The sequence below is a fragment of the Mus pahari genome, chromosome 8, assembly GCF_900095145.1.
Source record: "Mus pahari chromosome 8, PAHARI_EIJ_v1.1, whole genome shotgun sequence".
Classification (NCBI taxonomy): domain Eukaryota; kingdom Metazoa; phylum Chordata; class Mammalia; order Rodentia; family Muridae; genus Mus; species Mus pahari.
This window is the reverse complement of record NC_034597.1, coordinates 29,811,600-29,834,488: the sequence shown is the minus strand read 5'-3', so window position 1 is coordinate 29,834,488 and position 22,889 is coordinate 29,811,600. Positions and strand designations below refer to the sequence as shown.

Genomic DNA, 22,889 nt, shown 5'->3' with positions numbered 1-22,889 from the left:
GTTGTTTAAAACTTAGTGGGGTTGCTATATGTACCCCATTTAGGGCTTGTTCAGCAACATCGAGTCACTACAATCATTGCTATTTACTATCCTGCAAAATGTTTATGGGACAGTGAAAGTTTGTCAACTGGACTACTGAAAACTTTTTCCTTTGGGGTTCTTCTGTACGTAGTCTTGATATACTGGCAATTTCTGGCTCAACAGGCCAGACAAAATAAGTATTGAATTCTAGGCAAAAGTAATGCATTTTGTACTTACTTGTCTTGGCTGGAATTCATGGCTCTACTGATTGTCTTTGGACATTTTCTCTCTGTGTGTCTGTCTGTCTGTCTGTCTCTCTCTCTCTCTCTCTCTCTCTCTCTCTCTCCTTGCTCCCTCTTTCCCTCCCCCCCCTCTCTGTGTCTTTTTATTTTAACTAAAACCAGCCACTAAGTTTTTTCTCAGTGGCAATGTAGAGGAGAGAGAAATGATATGAAATGATGTGTATTATTTCCAATGAAACGTGACATGTGGAAAAGAGAGTGAAGGCAAATCTGAGAGGGTGTGAGCAGAGTAGTTACATGTACATTTGAAATTACACAGTCTTCTTCGCTAGGGGCATCAGTGTAATGTAGTACAGGCTTTTCATTGGCCAAACCTTACAGATGCCAGAGCTGGGTTTGCAGAGTGCCTATCTCTTTCCTTGCTCTGTGTGCACCATTGCCAGTTGCCAATCTCTTTATTATTGGAAACAATCTCAGTTGTGGCTGAATGTTCTCATCTGTCCTACTTGGTTTCAAATGCCACCTCCATGCTTCTCTTTCTTATGACCTTTTATATTTGGAAATAAAACAAAATATCTGTTAAGAACTTAGTTTTCTAACAAAACAACTTATTCAACTCAGAGTAAACATAGGAAATCTGAAGCTAATTTTTCCCACAGAATAATGTCTCAGCTCTTGCAAACCAACTTTGCTTTGTGGTTATTTGACAGTTGGTAATAGTTCTCTCATTTTCCTCATGCAACCTTTTGTCAACCCTGTTTCCTGCCTGAGAATGCAGAATCAAACCTTGTCTATGAAATGACAGAATAATATTGTATTTTTCTTTTTGATATAGTAGTTATGATGCAGGCTTCTAAAAGGTAAAGAAATATAGAGAACAGGTGGACTGAGTGTGTTTTCAGAGTAGAGAGAGAAAAGAATGGGTTACTAACCCAGTTAAAGAAATATTTGTGATATTTTTAAAAAGAAAGCCATATTGATGATTAAGCATTACTTATACACTCTTAAGACCATTCATTTATTGCATTATCTGTGCGATGAGATGAAACCAACATTATGCAATATAACCACTACTATTGTTTTTTATACTGTGTTTTAAAAAAAGAAAACAGTAAGTCTCCCCACCATCCAAAATAGGGAACAGAAGAAAGCTGCAAGCACCACCCGACTCAATCATGCAATAGAAGTGTGTTTGAAGATTTATTCCTCTCTGATGCTTTAATATTGTCAGAGATCCAACTCACTTCATCAACAGTCCGTGCTAACACCACTCCAACCTCATGATTAGATCAGTCTGAACTTATCAAGGAGATGTATGTGTGATTTTTTTTTAAATGAGAAATGTATGCGGCTCATATATTTTACAGTTATAGCATCAATTAGCAATGGCCTGTGTACCTGTGTGCCTCTGAGCCTCTTTCCCAATAGGGCATTACTTGCTGTGGCTGGTGATGCTGGGCTCCCAAGCCTAAGCAAAGCTGTGACACCACCATCAAGCTCTGTTATCTGCAGCCCACAGGTGTGGGGCAGCTTTACAATTTTCTTTACAATATTCCTTGTGTCCCATGAGACCTAATACTCTCTCTAAGATGGGCTTGGATTCATGGTTGATTGGGTTTGGACTGAAAAAAATTCAAACCTCTTTATTTTCTCTTCCACACACAAATGGAATATTGTGTTTTAAGAAACAACAAGCCTTTATAAAGCAAAGCAAAAACAAACAAACAAAGAAATGTATTTTACTTTCAAAGCTGCCACCCTCTTAGGTTACCATTTTCACATTAAATAAACAGTACATACATCCTTCTGTGTGGATTGGAGATAACATGCCAGGAAAGTGCTTGTGTATGATGACACATGTTCAGGGCATAAGCCAGTCACAGGGAAGTGAGGGTTGAAATGACTTGACACTGACAACTCTGAATGAGAGTAAACATCAGCACCACGGCAGCTTTCAGAAAACAAGACTTTATCTTGATTATCACAAATATGTTTCCACCATAAGCACTGTCTAGCTGCCTTTTCAACATTAGAAAACCAAGCATCTGCCCACTTCAAGCACGTATGTTATTTTTACTTTAAAGCTATGAAGAAAAGAGTTTGCACAAATGAATTTGTAGGCACCAGAAACTCCTGGCTATCTCTATATTCATAGCAGAAATTTTTGTTCTCAGTTTATGGAGGAGAATCAGGAAATATACTTGAGAGTGTCGTATGTTATAAAGGTGCTGAAGAGAGCTGGTCTAATTACCTGAGTTCTTCTTTGGCTCAACATGAAAGGCAGACAATGTCATAGGTGCCTTCAGTGATTTTGCCCTGTTTAAGTAACCCTCATCTAATACTATTATCAAACTCAGAAAACAAAGCACACGAAAAGTGAAGAATGCACAGACCTCCTTGATGGGCAGAACATCTCTTGGAATACTTGTGTCAAGTTCATAACTCTCTACCAAGCAGATGACTGTTTTTCAAATCTGATTTTCCTGTCAGCAGCCCATTTTTTTTCCCTCTATAAGTAGGACAGATTCATCCTCCAGGTGACAGTGCTGACTTCTCTGCTTAGTCCAAGCATGACAGATTAAGTAAGCCTCATACAGACCAGTAAACACAACCATCCACTTAAGGAGACAGTACCAAGACAGTGTTTAGGGCCTTAGCTACATTTGTTACTTTAACTGGCAGTTGATGTGCTGATGTTGTCTGAGCTGGTCAAGTATCCTGATTGACTGAACCATATGGAAGTAGCCTCCTTACTGCTGGTTCCAGCCAGAGTGCTCCCAGCTTCACCAATGCATTCACTCAGGACAGTTGCTGTGTATAACGTCTGGCAGAGTCCAGACACTTTGCATATATTTTCTAAATATAAAGGACCAAACAGATACTTATTTAGAAAGATGCCCCTAAGACCCTGCTAGATGAAGTGCTGCTACTTCTGGTAAAGAAGTGACAAGGATTTGAAGAATAGCTAAAGAATGAAGTCAAAAACTTGAAATCAGCAAAGGAGCAAACCAATAAAACATAAGGAAAAATACCATAATCCTAAAGCTGTAACTGATGTGTTATATTAGAAAATGTGGTTGTTTTTTTTTTTTTTCAAGAAAAACGGTACTTGCAATATGTTTCTGAATGTATTTGGAGACCACATTATTATATAAAGAAGAATGCTCCTGTTGTCAGCTTTATACTATGACAACCACGATCTCCTCTGCTGAGAGAGGCATTTGAGATGTTGGGGAATTTGTTCTTTGGGTACTGCATTTGCAGATATAATTCCAAAGCTGTGTTTTTTCTGGGTGATTTTTTCATTTGTTTGTTTGTTTTGGACAACATTAAAATGGAGAATGTGCCCATGGAAATTGGAAACAGGCTGAATCAGATACAAAAGGCTCCGTTAGACTATTCTCACGTCATTATTAGTGCTTGATCTGCTTGCTGAAACCTTGACTCTTTCACAACCACATGCACATGCTTGTCATTTATCCCTCTTCTCAGGTGCAAGGAAGGCTACCAAGGAGTCCGTTGTGATCAATTTCTGCCGAAAACAGACTCCATCTTATCGGATCCAAGTAGGTCAAGCCTTTTTCTTCTCTAATGGGATGATGTATAGCTAGTCTTGCCTGAGTGAAGGTCTTAACACAGCTGAAGGTTGTCCTGCCTTCCAGTGTCTCTGAAAGTTGCCAAGGACAGAAATTGGTGAAAGAGAGCTTGATCTAGGCACAACCAGGGCTAACCAGGGTGTCTCCCATGTGAGAATTAGCCTTCAGCTTAAGGCAACCCTGCACCCCTGCAGGGAACCAACCTCTGCCCTAGTTCCCAGGCTGGTTCTTAATATCACTCTTTTTCAGAAAGGATATAGAGAAATAGCTTATTATTACTTGGAAGAATGTTATGAAATTGCATTTTTCCTATTGCTTCTGAGACTTTGTCTGGTAATTTGTGATAATGGTGAACTTATTAACATTTACCTTACTGAAATGAGAAAAATATGCTTATGAAATTGCTTAAGATGTTTTCAAACAAACCTTAAAACCCAGTCAGACCACACTATTTCATATAAGGGATTATAATACTAAGGAAATTATTATTTTGTTCTTCATGCAAAAAGACAGTTTTGTACAATTCCCAAGACTATTGCATATTAGTTTCACTTTGTATATAAATTTTGAAGTAACTTTCTATGCGAACATGACCAGTTCTGATTAAAAGTACAAATCTTTCTTTGGCTGTGATAACTATTTTGCTGTCAGTGGTACTGTACTACAATTGAATCACCACTAAGGAAAGGAAATTTTGATAGGTCTGATTATAGATAGAAGGGATCTTCTCAGTCCTGTGTTTTGTAACATGAAGAGCATGTCTGGCCATCTTCCACATCTTTTCACAACGTGTATATCAATTTGTCCCCTAAATTTCCAACCCAATTACTTTGGCCAAATGCCAATGTATTTAAAGAATGGAGCACTTTTTTTCTTTAGTTTCTGTAAAAAATCTGTTTCTTCTTGTCAAGGCATTCACCTTGTTGTGATTATTTACAAATTTGGCTCCCCTCATGGAGTGTGAAGGTTGCTAAAAGGCCATCAAGCAGCCCAGCTTAGAAGATCTCTCTTCTCTGAAGTGTAAAGTACTATCCTCCAGAAATTATCACAAGAGTCTGGTGTTAATGTTGCTATGCCATGTCTTCCTTTTGTGCATGTGATGACTTGTTGAGCTGGGATCTGAAAATCAGTTAAGCTGTGCTTGGACATGAATTTGGGACACTGTGAGTTCGACCTAAAAATGAGTTTGGTCGTTTGCTTTCCCTTTCTCTCCCTTCCATTCCCCCAAACCTGGACCCCAGTAGTCCTTACTTTGAATCTCATTCTTCATTCTCTTCCCCTCTTCTCTTTCTTCTCTTTCCTCATCTCTTTTTCTCCTTTCCTGTACCCTTTTCAAACTAAGTTTAAATGAATATTTTTGTGTGTCGGTGTCCCTGTGTGTGTCTGTATATGTGTATATGCATGCATGTGCTCACTCATGCATTCATATACACACATGCATGCCAAGGAGCACACGTGGAGATAAGTGGAAAAACTTGAAGTTAATTTGACAATGTAAGTCTTAGGTTGTCAGACTTTGGGGCAAGAACCTTTACCCACTGAGCCATATCACTATCTCACCAGCCCCTTCTTTGAGAAAAATAAAACTTTGTATGTGACAGTAAAACCTTTAAGGATACAGTTCTAGACATGGCCTTATAGATAATACAAAGTGGATAAAATAATTTCTCATTAAAGCACCTAATCAAATTTTGTGATCCAATTGGATTCAAAAATTTAATTCAATGAGGATAATGACAGACATTTTCAAATTGTAAAGCCAAATATAAATTTATCAGTGCAGATTCTAAGTATGAGGTTCCTCATAGAAAAAGTTCACCATGATCCTTCATAGCTAAGAATAAGGTGCATAAGATTATTTAATGTAGCAATAGTGAGAAAAAAATTATTAAGCATAGTGCACAATTTACATTTTTCATACCTTGTCTTCCTCTAGAATGACAAATGGCTTAAATGTTTCTATCACATGAAACCATGAAACAGAAAATTTATGTAGAATTGAAAAATGATCATTTCCTTGAAATCAGGAATCAAGGATTTTACACATCTAGAATCCATAGATGAGTGTATGAATCACATATTATGTCATATCCATGTATTTATTTATTTATGAGATCATTAACATTCCACTAGCCTTTTCTAAGCAGCCAAGAGTCATCTAATCAGAAATATTTCATTAATACAATGGGAGTTTAGCCATGAGGATTGTACCAATTGATGATGGAAAATAACATGTTTATTCATAAACACTGAAGTGTATTTGATTTAACGTTTACACAGCCCTTTAATATGTGTCACATGTATTTGGCTTCTAAGACTCACAATCCTTATCTGAGAGAAGGCAATGGCAGCTTTTGTTATGACACCGAGATGGGCAAAGTGGGAACTGGGCAGAGTTTAGCCCACTCCCTCTTCTCCATTGTCTCATTGTGAGTACACAGTTAGATATTCTACATGCCAGGTTCTATGCTAAGGGTTTTGACTAGATTATTTCATTAACTCTTCACAATCACAGACCACTGGGGAGTACACTGAAAATTGCTCACATTTTATCAATGTGGAAATAGACTGCAGATATGCAAAATCTACTAACTCAAGGTCACCCAGTCAGTTAACACCAGAGTTTCACTTCTCTTCCAAATGACTCTAGGGCCGAAGCTCCCAACTGTTGGGCTCTTTAATCTCTCTCCTGGAACCTTTCCTCAGCTAGTTATTTTCAACAGGACATTTATCACTCTAAATTTCATTGACTGAAACTCAATGACCTGCGGCAAACATCATTCTAAGGAACAATATTTGCACAATTTTCATATCTTAATGCAGCAACTTGAGCTTCCATGGAGATTTAAATCCCTAATGAAATTTCCTTGTCAAAATTCTTGCTGAAGGATTGTTTAATTTGCAGCTCATGATCTCTTCAGAGTGGCTTCATGCTCAGGAAATGAGCTTGCCTCCAGTACCTCCCATGTTTTCCTTCAGTGTCTTTTGTTCTCCCCTTCTCCTCTCCCTTTTTCCCCTTTCTATTTAGCCTGTGAATTCATCTATTAATGAAAATCCCACAGTGCGGGTTGAATTCCCTGCTCCTTTCAATTCCCTAAGTAATGCAGAGTTGATCAGAAATAGGCACCCTTGATTGTATATTTTGAAAAACTCATGCTTCTTTGCATGTACTTGAGGAGATGAGGCGAAGATATCACCAGGGGAGCTATCATGCGTTCAGTAATAATTTGCCCAGGCCCTAAAATATGCTAAAAAAGAACCTTTAAGATAAATGAATACAGAACTCATATGTCCATAATAACCTTACAAAGTATTTGAAAGTCTGATTTTGAAAACACAAAACAAAACGTAATATATCCTGGTGACTACATTAAAGATTCAGTATACTTTTAGTTACTGTCCCACGAGGGGTTTGCTGGGAGGTAGGAAGGTATAAGAGGAATGGACATTGGTCAGTATCAGAGGAGCTGCCTTTCTCTGAAGAAGCCCCACATATCACCGATGTCTGCCCCTGTCTCATGCTGCTATCAATCCTGCCCATGGATAATGGCCATCAACTTCTCCAACCTTTTTAAACATTACTAATTTTTGATATTCTCTACAAACTGTGGGCAGTCTATAGATTTTTCTGCCTCCATTTCTTCTTTTGACTACCCTTACCCACCCACATAAGGTACCATCCTTGCTCTTGAAGAAAAGTGAGATGGGGCTACAGAGCTATTAGCTAGCTATGGGCCGACTTTTGGGGTGGGGGAGGTGGATGGTAGAGAAGATACCCACTTTAAGTTATGGTGCTCTTTGCTTAAAAGTAATTCTAGGAGCATGTTGTCCTCTGAGAGATTCCACCAAGCATCTGACTCAAAATGATACAGACAACCATAGTCAAACAGTGGATGAAGCTTGGGAACTTATAAAAGAATAGGAAGAAGGACTGCATGCCCAAAAGGGTATGGGAACTCTATGAGAAGACCAACAGAGTCAACTAACCTGAAGCCTTGGGGCTCTCAGAGTCTGAATCATCAGTCAAAGATGGTACACAGGCTGGACCTAGGCCTCTCTACACTAAGTAGCAGAAGTGCATCTTGGTCTTCATGTGGGTCCTGAAAAACTGATGCAGGGACTATCCCAAAAGGTGTTGCCTGTCTGTGGACTATGTTGTTCTGACAGGGCTGCCTTGTCTGGCTCAGTGGGATAGGAAGTGTCAGACTCCCAGAGACTTGTAGTGCTAGAGTGAGGGGATACCCGGGGGGTGGGGGGTGGGGGGGCCTACCCCATCAGAAGGGAAGCGGAGAGGGTAAGGGAAGGATTTCTGGAGGGAAGGAGCAACAGGGGGCAGTGAGCAGAATCTAAAGTGAATAAGTAAATAAATCAATAAATAAAATTTTAAAAAAATTTAAATACTCATTCTAAACTTCATTATGCCTCTTCCCACTGTCATCTAGTCTAATAGTCAGTGTTTATATGGCCAAGACTACAGATAAATCTTCAAGCCTGAGGTTTCATTAACACCCACCTTAAAATCCAGGAGTTGTTATCTCCACAGTAATCTGGAAACAACATCCAGATTTATCCCATAATATTATCAGAAATTTGGGGGAACCCAATTTAGGATACCATATGCTACCAAGGAAACAGAGGTCCTTTTTCAGTGTACTTAGTCTCATTAATAACATAATTAAAATTAGACTTAGAACAAATCTTGAACAATTTTAATAGTTTAAAACTATAAATCTCAGCAGCTGCCAGAGGTGGGAAACGGAGAGAGGGAAGAATGAAGCTACATTATTTGTAAGCAGATATATGATGGAAGAGGAGAGGAGAGATAGATACAGAGATGAAGAGTGAGAAATCTCCACATGTTCAAGATAGTATGCATATGTTATGGAGAATATATAAAAGAATGAAACTGGAACAAAGAGAAAAGGTAAGTTAAGACTGAAAAGGGAAAGTTAAGACTCGCAAATGTAGATAGGATCTAGCAAAGGACTGTAAAATGGGTGGGGTTTATAGAAAGGAAAAGCATATTTTAAAAGTAGTAATTATATCTTTCATCTTCTCAGTACAGCTTTAGGTAAATCTGCATTCCCAACTGGTAGACTCCTTGGCAGGTGATTAATACTCCAGCTACAATAACTCTTAGTTTCTGGTACTATTGGACTTTGAGATATCCACCCAGTCCAGAGATTCAACTTAGATTCTATTGTTATTAGATTCTATTGCTATTCTATTGTTTTTGACCGGAGGAGGTAGCTTTACCTTAATGGGTCTTTACAAGTCCTTAATAAAGACTCTTGTAACATTTGTCCTCTGGAGACAAGCAACTCCCCAAAGCATTTATAAAATGGGATAAGATTAGGGAGATGGTACAACTGGTTTTATGTTGAAAATCTAGAAATCCAATTCTAAAACTCTAAATCACAAAAAAGGAATTAGTGGCTTGACTGGAGTTATAGTCCCATACTTGTGTATAGCTTTCAAGTAAGGGTGCTCATTTAGTAGCAGATAAGAAGTCAGAGCTCCCTTACTGTATTCCTGGGTAAATGACAAAGGACACTCCTGAGTCTGCTGTCTTCTGCTCCCTGTTCTATGCTGTCTGTACAATGTATATCTCTTGAGTTGAGTGTGATAATATTCATTTCCTCTGGGATATCTTTGGATTTTTAACCCAAGTTTTGTATGAGACCACCTATAAGATGCCAGGAGCCCAATATAAGTTTAGCTCTGGGAAAAATTATTGTAAAAGATGATGGGAGGTTATATTTTCTCTCAATAACCTCAAGGTGGCCTCGTGTGCCTCAGTTTCCTAGGAAAGATCACTTCAAAGACATAGAATCAAGATTACCATGCATGTGTGTTGCTAGTCCAAGAGAGCAAAGGACAGAAAGTGACCATGAACATGGTCCTACTTCTGAATGATCCACGGGAACAGTAGGTCAGGAAAGCACTGCACCTTTTCTTGGGTTCCAGGAAGCCCATTGGATGATCTGGGATGGTCACTTTTCAATATGCAAGTTATGAGGCTGATGGTATTGTGTGTTTCTCTAGTGGGTACAGAGGAAGAGAAGAAAATTTGAAAAAGATCCAATGTTGAGACAGGAAGCCTGAGTACAAGTTTGGTATACAAACTCAGTATGTACTTGAACATATTAAAATAGCCTTTAGAAGTCCTGTGGTTTGAGTAGTTGGCCTTAACCATTATTTGACCATTAGTATATAGAACTATACATTCTTATGTGTTGACTATTTCATAGGAGAGAACAACACAGTGTGCTTGAATTGGAAGCTAGGTAGTATGGCTTTTAGTCTTATTATATGTGCTTTTCTTACTACTTTAAACAAATTACAATGCAACTGAACATTGTTTTGTTTTTATCAACTTATCTCCTTTTGCTGAAAAGTGATATCCTTGATATTGAGCCCACTGCACCTGTACATGGTTCATAAGTGGCATCCAGTCTGTAGCCAAAACAATGCATGTCTTTATTCACCCATTAATTATCTAAGTAATCAGCATAAGTAATGCACACTTTAAACAGATCCTACTGTTCTCATGTACCTGTGTGACTATAACCACATAGCTCCAACCCTGTGACTGGCAATCAAGAGAAATATTTCTTAGTATTCTGGGCACTGGAACATCTCAAGGTCAAGATAATAGTAGATTCAATGTCAGACACCTTATCTGGTAAATAGTGCCCTCTAGTCTGGAGCTTGATTCAAAATGTTGTAATTTCACACTGAGGGCTTTGCCTTTGTGAACTAATTGATTCCTGAAGTCCCTTATTGATGTTGCTTTAGAAGTTCAGTTTTATGAAAGGATTTGGTAAAGACTCTACACTTACCATCAATTCAGACTAGTGCATATTAACCTCAAAAATATCTGATTTCATAGAGGATATTGTTGAAAAATAAACAAATAATAGTAAGGATGTACAGAAAAGGCATGGTAGTTTCAGGAATTGATATAAAAGGGAAGGAACCATGAAAAGTCACAAAAGATGGAGGGAGCAATCTTAGGAAAGGCTGGCAAGGAGAACTGCAAAGGGCTTGCCCCAGAGAGTAGGTATGTAGTAATGTATGGGCTTTGCAGCACTCTAACTTTATGGGCACCACTCCCAATAAAGGATGCTCAGTGTGATCATGGTAAAGGAATTTCTATAAACTAATGTAGAAAATGGAGATTCTTAAAAGCACAAAGCATAAACCAATTACCATTTGTCCCTGGGTCATTAATCCAGACAATTGAAACTTGGTGCTTTTAGATTGAAATCTTCTAGAAACAGTAAAGCCTTTTGTATTGGTTTAACCTGTAGTGCCCAGTGGTCCTCTAAGGCCCCATTTCATTCATACTCTATGACTTTAAAGAGAGTTCCTAGCAACATGGTCTCTGCATAGAGCACCCATAGTAAGGGTGGGTGAAAGATAGGAGTCACTTTGCCTATTGCTTCTTGTTCTACCAATCATCCAAGCCAGGCAAGATCAGGGTCTACTTTGCCAAAACCATGTTTACTCTCCAGACTGAGAGATTATATCAGTGTTCCTAATATTCAGATAAGTTGTTTAATGTGTATTTGTTTTATTCCCCAACACAGTTTAGTTTTATTTCTTTTTTTCTTTCTTTTTACTTATGTATTCATTCATTTGACATTTACTATCTCCCCTTCTAGTTCCTCTCTCCCACAGTTCCTCCCCCATACCTCCTCTTCTTCTCCTCTCAGAGTAGAGGTCCCCCAGAGTATCCTACTCTGGCATATCAAGTCTTTGCTGAGTTAGCTGCCTCTTTTACCACTGGGGTCACACAAGACAGCTGAATTAAGGGAACAGATTCTACAGACAGACAACAGCTTTAAGGATAGCTCCCTAACCCCTGATCCAGTTGTTCAGGAACCACATGAAGACCTAGCAGCACATATGCTGCATATGTGTGAGGAATAGGGGGGTAGGTCCAGGTTGTGTATGCTCTTGGGTTAGTGGTTCAGTCTCTGAGAGCCCTCCAATGGTCCAGTTTAGTTGATTCTGTTGGTCTTCCTGTGGAGTTCCTATCCCGTTCTGGCCTTCAATTCTTCTCCCAACTCCTTCCTAAGAGTCCTCAAGTTCCATACAATGTTTGGCTTTGGGTCTCTGCATCGGTGTGAGTCAGCTACTAGAAGATAATCAAGCTACTAGAGGATACACGCATAACAGAACATCATTATGGTGTCATAATGCTAGCCAATCAGATGGGTCTCTAGTTGGGCTGGTTATTGCTTGGCTGTTCTCGTAGTCTCAGCACCATCTCTTGTCCCTGAATTTCTTGTAGGCAAGATAAATTTGGGTTGAAAGTTTGTGGGTGAGTTGGTGTCCCTATCACTCCACTGGGGTTACTGCCTGTCTATAGGAGTTGGCCTCTTTGGGTTTCATATCCCTACTGCTGTGAGTCTTAGCTAAGGTCACCCCAGTCCATGTCTCTGGCATGTCCCTCACTCCCCTCAGTGCCTGATAGCTGCAGCTTCCTGTTCATCCTGGCCATCTGGCAGTCTCCCCTGTCTATTTCCACACCCGATTTAGTGTTTTCCTTAATGAAAAAAATTGTTTGAAATATATCATTTCCCCTTTTCATTCCTACCTCCAATCCTTCCTCTGGACCCTCCTGTTCTTTTCTTATTCCCTGTCCCTCTCAAATACATGGCCTCTTCTTTGATTATATATGAGAGAGAGAGAGAGAGAGAGAGAGAGAGAGAGAGAGAACAAATACATAAATACAGCATGCTAATTTTTTAAAGCATTGGTGGAAGTACATGATTTTTAAAGATGACTTCTTGGTATTGGATAATCAATTAGGGGGCTCATCTTTGGAGGAAATGCATTTTCCCCTTCTGACCAGCCACTTGTTGTTTGTAGTTTGGTATCTAGTGGTTTCACTCCTGTGCTTCCCCGTTCCATGTTGCTCTATCTGTTACTATTGTCATTGTTGACCTGTTGTTTAGGCAGCCATACTGTTGGAATTTCATGCAGGAAGCTTCATCTCGAGCAGATACAATCTCACAGCACACTTCTGAGTCTTAGTCTTCTGGTTCCTACAGTGTTTCAGCCCAGTCTTCCTCATTTTTTCCCAAACTTTAGGCACAGGAATAGTGTTGTAAATGTAGTCATTTGGTGCACCAATTCATTTTCTGTGATAGTTTCTGTCTTTTGTAAAAGTAAGCTTTGATAAGGCTAAAAATGTGCAATTATTTACATATATCAATCTTATAAAAGTTATTTATGTTTCTCCATGAGCATATTTAAATAAAACTGATTAAAATCGAAATCACATTTATACTAAACAGGTGCAGATTTTTCTTCTCACTCCCTAAATAATACATAACAAATACTGACAGAACATTTGTGTTGTATTGAGAATTATAACTAATACAGAGATGATTTAAAATATATTGATAGGGTACATATGAATACTTGACTATTGTATATTGAGCACATGAACATCCACACATTGGCTGTCAAAGGAAAGTCATATAGATATTTCCTGATTGCAGATTATATTTGGCTTATTAGTTAGACATGAGAATGGGAAATTCCATCCTAGATTTGTACATAGATATAAATTATTCTACTCCACATTCCTGCTTTTTCTATACTACAATACAAAAGTATGACAAGGAAGGATTTCTGGCTACTCTAAAAGTGTTTCTGTCTAGATGGTCCTAAATGCACTGGAAAGGTAAATTGTGAAAGACTTTGGGCAAGAATTTCTAAATATTAAAAGTAAAGAAATGACCGTTAGGCTGGAGAGCAAGATCCATGTTAAAGAGCCCTTTGTGCTCATGCAGAAGATCTGAGTTTGTTTCCCAGCATCTGCATGGCAGCTAGCAGCTTTCTATTACTCCAGTTCTAAGGGATTGGATGCCTTTTTCTGAGCTCTGTGATCACCAGACACGTATATGGTGTATATGCACTTATATGCATACAAAAAAGTAAATGAATTTTAAAATGAAGAAATAACTACAATGCATAATTCATTCACACCCAACAAGGCCTGTGACATCTGAGGTTACATTGCTTTCCCCACTCATGGGTTTTGTGTTCTTTTCTATTTACTGCCTTGATATAAATTAAACACACCCTGGTTATGCTCTACATCAAATGCTTGGGTAACTATAGTTGTTTCACCAATGTTAGTCTTTCCTAAATGTGCCAATGCATTTATGTCCTGTTGCCAGCTGCTGCTATATATTGGAGATGAACAGTAGAATTGCTGGTTCACTTCGATGTTTTTCCTATGACATTCAGAGACTAAGCATACTGGCTTGCACACATGCCATCCTTTTCTCCACCAGAACTGCTTTAATAGACAGTGAAAGCACACCACAGTCTCTCTCTTGTGTGACTGAAATGAAAAGAAATAGTTTGCCCTCTTATCTTGTTTATTTCTGGTTTGATTTAATCATCTCCCTTTCAGTTCTTATAAACTTAAAACAAACAAACAAACAAAAAAAAAACTAAACACGCAAATGGTAAATAGCTTTTCAGAGTGCATATTTAAAAGTGAGCCCAGAGAAAAATAAAAGTCAACCATAGAGTTGGCAAGAATCAGAGATGTAAACATTGCTTGCTTTGCTCATAAATCCAGGGCCATGTTTCAGATTCCAAGTGAGGCACGTTGGTAAATGGATACTTATATGTGCCAAATATTGTGATAAGCATATGTTTATATTTCTTCATTTATTACAACCCTTAATTATTGCAGTTTATGGTAGAAGAAACTAAAATTTGCAAACATTAATTAACCCACCCAAATTATGTGTTTCTGGGTATTTTTAAATCTGTACATTCTATACTCTAACCTTCAAAATGTTTTCTGATACAGAAATCAATAAAATTTTGTTGCAAAGGCAACTTTTGAAAATTTGCCTTTATTCTTTCATGAGAAATCAAGAATAAGACTTTTTATGAATTTAAATTTATTTTAACCTGAAGAGAAGCATAAAAGGGCAGAGATGTTGTTGACCACGACTCTACATCCATTACTGTATAGTGTGAACAAATGCAAACTTTTATTTTTTCTGGTTTTATATAAGTATAGTCCATTATTGTACATCTGTAGTTACTCTATTGGATATAGTTCATCAAAACATCTCCATCTCATGTACTGATAACACAGTGCCCATTGATCAGCATCTACTCTACCCTCATCTTTGTTTATGGTCTCTAGTTACCTCCATTTAATTTCTTAATTTTATGAGCTCAACTTCCTTAGATTTTATACATACCAGTGGGATAGTTGTCATTTTGTGCCTAGTTGATTTCTTTTAAACAATTGTCTGCAGTTCCATGTTTTTTACACCAACAGTGGGCAAGGTTGCTCTTTTATCTACAACTACACTGAGACTTTGAAATTTTGGCTTTGGGGGAAAAGCTATTCTCACTAGCCACTCTAGAATAGGGTGTTAACACATAGTGATTTTGCATTTTCCTGACATTTATTTGTATTGTACATTTTGTTCACATACATGGTTGCCATTTGCATACCTTCTTCTGAGAAATGTCTCTGTCTCCTTGGAATGTGATTGTTTTTTAATGTTGAATTTTTAGCTCCTTGAATGTTCTGAATGTAACCACCTATTAGACAGTATAAAATACTTTCTTCCATTTAATGTACTTTCCATTCACTCTATTGATTGTATAGGTTGTATGTGTTAGTGTATAAATACATGGGTACCCTAGTGTGGAGTCAGAAGTCAACTTTGCATGTCATGCCACAGGCACTGGCCATCTTGTTCTTCTAAAACGAATTCTCTCACTGACCTAGAAATCTCTGATTAAGCTTGGCTTGACAGCCAGTGAGTTCAGAGGGATCTTACTATATCTAACTTCAGAGTATTGATAATAGAAGGGCACACCACCATTGCTGGATTTTTTTTATATGTGTGCTATGAATCCAAACTCAGATTCTCATGATTTACAACCCTTCAACCCAATTGGGAGGTTTTAACTGCTAGGTTGCTAGGCATCTCTGGGTTTTTTCCCCCATTTTCTTTGGAATCTTGGAAATATCACTCCTAAAGGACATTTCCTGAGATTAATGTGATATTAATTAAAGACAGATACATGATTTTCACTGTCTCCTCAACTACAAGGAGATTGTGAGATTTACAGTTTTTCCTGATTTCTTGTCTTTCCAACAAAACCCTGTGTTTACTGTATGAAGCTCTGAAATATGGGCATATCATATCACAGTGGTCCAGGTATGCAGTATAAACCCACTGGGACTGTTCTGTAGCTAATTTTAAATGTTGCACTGTAATCAAGAAGAAATGATGAGAAACACAAAGTCCCATTTAACAATCTACCACACAAATATCTTCAGATACAAGTAATAATTATGAATTACTTATCCTAGCTTATGGATGAACTAAGGCCAATTCCTGTATGTTATATATGTTCAGAAAATTTAATAGGTCTTTGCAAGATAAAATCATTACTACCACTCCCTTATTTTGTGGAGACATGGAGAGAGAGAGAGAGAGAGAGAGAGAGAGAGAGAGAGAGAGAGAGAGAGAGAATGTCAGTCTCAAAGCATAACTTACTGTGTATTCAACCTTTCTATGTTCCAACCTCTGCTTCCCAAGTGCTTGTATTACCTGTGTGACACCAATTCTGACACTACTTATTCTTTACCTATGTAAATAAGGTATGTAAGGGAAATTTTAAATAGAAAATAACTCAGAATGTTCATAATAGGATATAAGATACATGGAGACCTGCAGTATGCTCTGATATATTTTCTAAAATGCAGTTTTAGGTGAATATTTACTTCTACATGAAATTCTTTGAGTATCTCTCCTACATTTTTGTTAGTATATGTTTGTCTCTCTGTCTATCTGTCTAGTGGATATCTTTCTGAAAACTCATCAATAGACTATTGAGAAGTAGAATATAGAATCTATAGGAAGACAGACAGGCTAGGATTTGCTCATGACAGGAACCCACATGTTTAAAGTTCCCCTTGTACCAGGCATTAAATTAACTTTAGATGTCTGAAAGAGAATTGCCCAATAAAAAAGTATTTTCTAGATCCCATTTTAAGGTGTGTTTTTTCTATCTATTTCAAAAGATATCTAATATCCACCAAGTTCACTTTGCTTTGCTAAATATTAAAATTAGCAGGCCAGGCATGGTGGTACACACCTTTAGTCTCAATGGCAGAAGCAGGGAGATCTCTGTGACTTTGAGGCCAACCTCTATTATATATTGAGTTCCAAGACAGCCAGAGCTGCATAGTGAGACACGTTCTCAAATATGGAGAAAAACAAACAAACAAATAAATAAATAAAATTAACAGAGTAAAGTTTTAAAATGTTTCAACCCCATTTTTCACTTTAGGGCAGTAACTTTTAGAACAGAAAAACATTCATTCACATAGTTCAACAGTAAAATAGTGTTTACTCTATGTTTCCAAAACAATAGGAAAAAGAAGAAAAGAAAAAAAAAAGTGTGTTGTCACATCTGGCACTTTTCCAGTCACTGTTATATGGGCAATCAGTGCTCTGTTCACAGAGGCAGAGTCCTAAGTGACCCCTTGACCTTTTACAACCAGTGAAGAAGTTCGACCATTACCAAAGGATTAATCAAAACCTCAGGCCACCAGCTCTGACGGTCTGCTTCAGTGAAAAATGACACTGTATCACATACAGAATCATTTGCTCCTAAACACCCCTCTAAATTTCCACTTAAATCCCTCTCAGGAGTATGTCTGCTATACTTCGAGATGCACTAGACTGTTCATGATATAGGACATCACACAACTGGCTGCCATAGAAGATGAGAATGAGTTGTTCTCTTCTGAATGTGTCCCAGTTTTCATGATGTCCAGAAATAGACCCTGAACCAAGTTGGCTTTGTCTTCCCTTTTTATAAACATGCCTTTTATTAGTCTGCCTATACTACTCTTTCTTTTAATGGAAATACTTGCCCCCCCCCATAGTATTCCTATAACTATTGTGCATTCTTCTAAAGTGCTCAATGTGGAAACCACATGCCTTGACATCTGTTATATAGCTAGCATTCTTTTTCAAAATTGTTATTATTATTATTATTATTAACTTATTCACATTATATCACATTCACTGCCCCCTTCCAGTTACCCCCTTTTTCAATCCTTCTCTACATCCCCCCTCCACTTATCCTCTGAGTGGGTGAGACCCAACTTGGTATCCCTGCTAACATTCTTTTGAACTTGTCATCTCATTTCATTTTTACCTTTCTTAAAACAAACAAACAAACAAACAAACAAGAGCACACTGAGACTGATAGTAATACTTCAATATTTCAGGTGAGAGACTGAGTGGTATTTTTCAGCAAGACGTAGGTAATAGCTTCCTTTGTATCTGTGTCAATATAGGTTTGGGAAGGATATGATTCTTTTGGCTTCTGTTGAGGAGGAATGCAGGGGTTTTATTAATTATGAGATTTTTTTTACAACAGAAGAAATGTTTGTGACTATTAGGAAACAGAAATAAAATAAAAATTGTTTGGAGGAGATGGAAATCATTCCACCATGAATTGTCGCTAGTTGTTGGATCCACAACCAGCCACAGTCTTCCACAGAACACACTTAATTCATACTTTATTTCTGTCTATAGTGACATGATAAACAGTATACTATTTTTTTCACTTTTTTCTAATCCCAGTTAGTGGTATAGTTGTACAGGACATGAAGGTGAACTTTATTTGTTCTTTCTAAAGCCAGTTTGCCCAGTGATGATAACTGTATCCTTGGTTTGCTCGTACTGAGCAGAATTTCACATTGTGTTCTGGTACCCTGCTGTTGCACTCCCCATACGCATTAATAATTCAGTCTATGGGTTTGAAATGGAGTCTTCTTTTGCCCCAAATATACAAAGGATTGCCAGACTTATAAATCATCTAAGGAAGCAGGTTAGAATCCAATTTCAGGCCAAAGTTATGCTAAGTTAAGGCCTATGATCCATTAGCTAGTGTGGAAAAAGAACAGTCTCTAGCCAGGCGCTGGTGGCGCACGCCTTTAATCCCAGCACTCGGGAGGCAGAGGCAGGCAGATTTCTGAGTCGAGGCCAGCCTGGTCTACAGAGTGAGTTCCAGGACAGCCAGAGCTACACAGAGAAACCCTGTTTAAAAAAAAAAAATGGTGTTCAGTCTCAGTGTTCCACAAAGGAACATCCAAAGAAGTCCATGAACCTCGAGGAATGAGCTCCATACAAAAAGGGTTCAGCAGAACCCAAATGAGCTAGAAAGCATGCATGGAAGGCCTCTGTATTTTTATCTCTAATGGCGATGGTAACTGTGTCTCTTTCCTTTGAGGACAGGTTACCTTCAAATCCTGATATTGGCTAATTGGTGAAATGGGGAAGGAAAAATTCCACGAAATACAGGCTCTTGTCAGGCAAACTACTTTTAATATTGTGTATAAAACATATCTCGTACTGGTAATACAAGCCCTCTCTCACACACACACCTTTTGTGCTTTACTTGTTACTATTTACTTTGTTATTGACAAACTATCTGAAGGGAGCAATTTAACAGGAGGTTATTTTGGCACAGTTTCAGGGTTTCCCCACCATGGTAAGGCAGGCATGGCAACATTCATGATGGTGGAAATGGCTCAGTTTATGTGGTTGCCAGCTAAGGTGGTCAGGCACATTATGACAGCAAATCGAGAATGGATGAAAAATAGATATAACCCTTAAAATTCTATTCCTGCTGGCATGTATCTGAACTTCACTCGTCATGACCCAGCCACTAATGATGACTCAGGAAACTTCTCATCTAGAGAAAACATGGTCCAGATGGCAGCTTCATTATTCTTGTGGCCTGTGATCCCACACCTTATCCTCCAAACCTTCATCGCATTCTGCTGTCTCTTTATTCTTCTTCTCCAAGGTGGAGGAAATTTAAGTACTTTTGAATCAGTATTAACATATCTGTGGGAGCCTCTAACACTATAAGATAATGCAATTCTAGTAACCTGAGAGTAAAATAACTAACTGCATGGGGAATGGTTCACTCAAGTGTTCAGTTGTCATCTTCCTAGGTTATTAGAATCATTGATGGTGTCAGATCTTTCTGCGATACAGGTTGCTATGCTGATCCCTCACAAATTGAGGGATCACTTTAGACTAATGGTTTACAATCAGGAGCCATTTAATCTTGCAGGGGATATTTTTCAATGTCTGAATATATTTATTTGTTGTTACTACTTGAAAAGTTCATGATGTGGCACCTATTGGTAGACTGCAAGTGTAGAACATCCTATAACGCAAGGACTGCCCCCAGCAAGAACTATGTGAGCCAAAATGTCAGTGACCTGGGTTAGAGGAACTTTGCTTTCAGTTGAGGAGGAGCTAAAGAGACAGGGATCAGATCACCTGTTAGTGTGCGCATCTCATGAGTTACACAGATTATTTTTCAAGTCAAGTTACAACTCAATGCCTTTAGAAGTGTTTAAGAAAAAGGTGATACATTTCACATATGTTCCTATGTTATTCTTCAGCCAAATATAGGGATAAAAGGACACATCATAAAAAAGAGAGAGCAGACAGCTTAAGCATATCAAAACTGGAAGAAAAGAAAAGAAGTTTTCGAATTGCCTCAAAGGATACCAAGAAATGAAATAAGAAGAGATATTTGAAAAAGACCAATTTTGATTTTGAGAAAATCAGTGTCACAGATTTAAGGGATACTGAGTATAGTTGAGAGAAGAAACTGAAAACCAGTTACTGAAGAAATTCACTGTGTTTGTCACTCTAAAGAGGACCAGAGAGGGCATGTTGGTTGAAGAAATCAAATATGTTTTAGAACAAAATCATATTGCTACATTAAACTAAGTAATATAAACAGAAAGAAATTGTTCATGCAGAAAAGAGAGAACCACTACAAGTGAAGCTTCAGAGAAGGCAGTTGGGGTAGGTAGGTCCTTGAGTGTAAAAACCGTATGTAGGAAGAGACCATAGGCTCTGCTGGGCATAAGAATACAAGCTAAGTTTATTGTGATAAAGACTCTTATTTCTAAGAAAGTGCACTAGCAACAAGCTATTTTTGGAGTCTCCCTTTCTCTTCTATGATTCTGTTATTGTTGCTGCAATTCCTTCTTTATGACTTAGAACAGAAAGAAAAAAATCTAAGTGAGTTATTGTACTTCACCTGGGAAAGTGGTGTGTGTGTGTGTGTGTGTGTGTGTGTGTGTGATGTCATGTGGGCATTTGTAATGATCATTTTTGTAAAGATTCTTACACAGGAAATAGATTTATGCATTAGAATACTTGAGAAAAAGGAATTTGTTAGATGTAAACGCTTTCATGTACCTATTGAAAGAAGAACTTCTAGTTTTGTAGTAGATTGAATATATTTACTTTCTTACCAAATACATTTTCATTGAATTCATTTTCTTACAGAATTTAAATTGTAAATTCCTTTTATTTGCAGGTTTGAGTTTGATTGTTTTTTTCAATATCTTTCTTTTCAGACAAATATATATTTCTAAATCTATTCTCTGTATGTTACTACTATAGAGCAGGAAACTTGGTCAAAATGTACCATGTGAGTGGCAATTATTTCACCTCCAATGGTCTGTCATACCCTCATTGAAACGAAGTAGCTTTGATTTACTGCAGTTGAGGTGGAAGGAAGATTGCTGGAGTTTACAAGATTGATTCTGCTTTCATTGTTGTACCTCAGGTTGACTTTTATGCCCCAGTAAGTTGCCTGAATTTGTGTTTTTCAAGTGTCTGAGATGCTCTGTATCAGGCACAGCCTTGGATGACATTCTGAGGTGAGAAAGTTTGCTGAAGATCTGGTCAGGAAGCAAGGTTGAAAGATAATTTTAGGACTTAAAAAGTCAAACTGAAATTTGTTTTCCATATGGAAAATGACAAGATGAACAACTAGAGACTCTTTTGTGTATAAGTTATAAAATTTAAAAGGAAGGCTCTCCAGATAGAAAAAAGTGTCTCAATGAGTGCAAAATTATTTCTTTGATAAAAATAAAATTGAAAAACTGTGTCTAGTTAGTTGACTGACTATTCACTCCAAGACAGTGAAATTCAATTTCACCCGTGTATTCTCATTAAAAACTTTCAGAAGCAAAATCTCATGATCTCAGCATTTTAAGGCACAGGTATTTGGTGGTCCCTGATTGCCCTTCTTCTGCACTTCACTGATAAAGGTATGGCCAGCAGTCTATGATATCCGTTTCCCCCACCACAAGTAAAACTTGTAGCCACTGAATAAATGGTACAGCAAAGGAAACATTTCAGCAGCAGAAACTAATGAAATATTACTTTGAAAATGTTCTGTATGCACAGAGAGAATACAGAATGCTCAGCTCTGTCTGATTTTAGAAAACAGCTGGCTTGTTTTGTTCTGTGAATTTAAGAAAAAATAAAGCAGGATGGCAGTAAATGAAAGAGACCACAGCTACCTCAATCAAACCAAATTTGCATCTGTAATAATAATAGGAATAAATGAAAACAGAGTAAATCATGAGGCCAGAAGGGTGCTATGTGTTACAGTAAAAAGTCCCCCTAGTACCAGAAAAATAATAGAACTTTCAGAACAAGAATACTTTTATAAATAGTACTTGAAAGAGTGTCCACTTGAAAACAATTAGATTTATTTCATATTTTAAAAACAAACTCTCAGATTAAAGTATTAAATATAAAATTCAAAATATTAAGCATATAAATGAAAATAAATTACAAATTAAAAGTATGAAGTAAATTAATATCCCTCATTCATCATTAAATCATTCTTAAATAGAAAAAATAAAAATTATATGAGAAATACTTTAATTATAATAAACAAACTATATTTTCTTGAATGTAGAACACTTTACAGTTTATGAGCATAATTTAAAAAAACTCTAAAAGCAAAGATGACTGAACAAAAGCTGATCCAAATCTTTTCTCATAAAACCAAATTTGGAACACTTCCAAGCAGTCACTAGGTTGGATTTTAAATCAATGGAATAAACAAAACTCAGTCAGAAATCCTAAGCAACTGGGTATCAACCATTAGA

At 37.6% G+C, this 22,889-nt stretch overlaps 1 protein-coding gene across 2 annotated transcripts in view; it reads left to right on the top strand.

The window, feature by feature from the left end:
* Nrg3 (neuregulin 3) overlaps window positions 1–22,889 on the top strand; it is a 1,055,513-nt gene that overhangs the window by 798,688 nt on the left and 233,936 nt on the right. For both annotated transcript variants that reach the window (XM_021203112.2, XM_029541389.1), the window contains exon 3: window positions 3,756–3,829. In XM_021203112.2, coding sequence (XP_021058771.1) covers window positions 3,756–3,829 — 74 coding nt within the window. The remainder of the gene's footprint in view (window positions 1–3,755; window positions 3,830–22,889) is intronic.